Source organism: Trypanosoma theileri (assembly GCF_002087225.1).
Source record: "Trypanosoma theileri isolate Edinburgh chromosome Unknown TM35_Tth_166_V1, whole genome shotgun sequence".
Lineage (NCBI taxonomy): Eukaryota > Euglenozoa > Kinetoplastea > Trypanosomatida > Trypanosomatidae > Trypanosoma > Trypanosoma theileri.
The window spans coordinates 1,722-3,160 of record NW_021640008.1 but is presented as its reverse complement, the minus strand read 5'-3'; the positions used below and the strand labels follow the sequence as shown (position 1 = coordinate 3,160).

Sequence of the window (1,439 nt, the reverse complement as noted above, 5' to 3'; positions counted from 1 at the left end):
AAGTTAATATCCTTAACTTCAGAAAAGTCATCGCACACCTCTGAGTATTTGGGACACAAGATACTTCCACTTTGGAACTCCTGACCATCCGTGACTTCAATTTTCCCATCTTCGCATACATGCCATTTGTCGGAACCACTGTACTGTACCGATACCTTGTTGTTCTTTTTGTCACACTTCACATTCGCACAAATGTCACCAACAGTAAGATTATTTTCGTTTGGTGTTTTCAGTTGCAGATTCTCACCCTTCAGACATCGAGAGATATTGCTCAGAATACTGCCAGGCATCAGGTTGAACTTATCCTCCTCACAATTTGTCTTAGGAATCGGTTTAATAATGGTATAACCATCCATCAGGTCATCAAGAGGGTCATAGAGAAATGAGGGAAAATACGTATCATACTCATCAGGTATCTTAACGTCAGGCTGCTTCTTCGTGCACATTCCAAGTGCAAAACGATCAGAAGTGCATTGCAGAGTAGGCTTGACTTCATCGCAGAACATTTCGGAGTACTTACCGGATTTTGTTTCTTTGTATTTCTCTTTATCCTTCAGAAACTCACAACCAGCATTCTTACCCCAATTCATCGATTCCGCCATTTTGAATTCGGCCTTGTAGAATGGCATAGAATCAAATACAGCAAGTGTTAGTGCAGTGTAGAACATTCCATTGCTGCTGCCGCTGTATGTACTCATCAACTCATCCTTCGCAATACGACGTTCCCAGTGCAGAGGTGCCCCATCAGTTGCATCATTCTCCAAAGCTATGCCCTTTATTTTATTATCACCCTCAACATTAGGGCAACCATAGTGTTTATTCACTTCCTTAATCACAGTAGGGTATGTCACCAAACGGACTTTCTTTTTCCCCGTCGTTTCTTCTCCTTCCTTTACATGCTCCTTCATCGTTTCAATTTCAAATCCAAGAGCATGTGCAACCTCATGTGCAGTTAAGCGAATGTAATGCCTCGTTGCAGCAATTTCCTCAGGAACAAATTTAATCAAAGCAGATGTAGGACGACCCTTTGTGTTTCTAGAACAAATCTTTGGGTGTTGATGCTCATCTGTAACACCCACATACAGCATAAAATCAGCTTTGGTTATACCTTGTTGATGCTCTTTGGGAATTGAGACATCTGTACACTTGGGTAAAAATGGATACGAATCCTTAATCTCAAAAGACAAGTCCAACTTCTCTACCTGCTCAACACTGAGACGTTCACTGTGTAGTTTGAGAGCAGCAGGAAGAACTTCTCTTAAAAGCGTTTTTCTCCTATCCGGTGATACCTCGTTGGGCCCATAGCAAAAATCAGCGTTGATTTCCTTGAAATTAAGTTTAAATCCATAGTCTTTTGCATCATCATAATCATCTTCATCCAAACCATTGCTCAAATGTTCACAGAACTTCACAATCCTATCAATTTCTTTGGCAGAAAC

General features: G+C 40.9%; 1 protein-coding gene across 1 annotated transcript; it reads right to left on the bottom strand.

Moving 5' to 3' along the window:
• Positions 1 to 2: 2 nt before the first annotated feature.
• Positions 3 to 1,412, bottom strand: TM35_001661000 (surface protease GP63; the record flags this gene model as incomplete). Its single annotated transcript, XM_029031950.1, has 1 exon — positions 3 to 1,412. A coding segment is annotated over one exon (1,410 nt), but the record flags the coding sequence as incomplete, so codon positions are not given.
• Between the last annotated feature and the right edge of the window lie 27 nt (positions 1,413 to 1,439).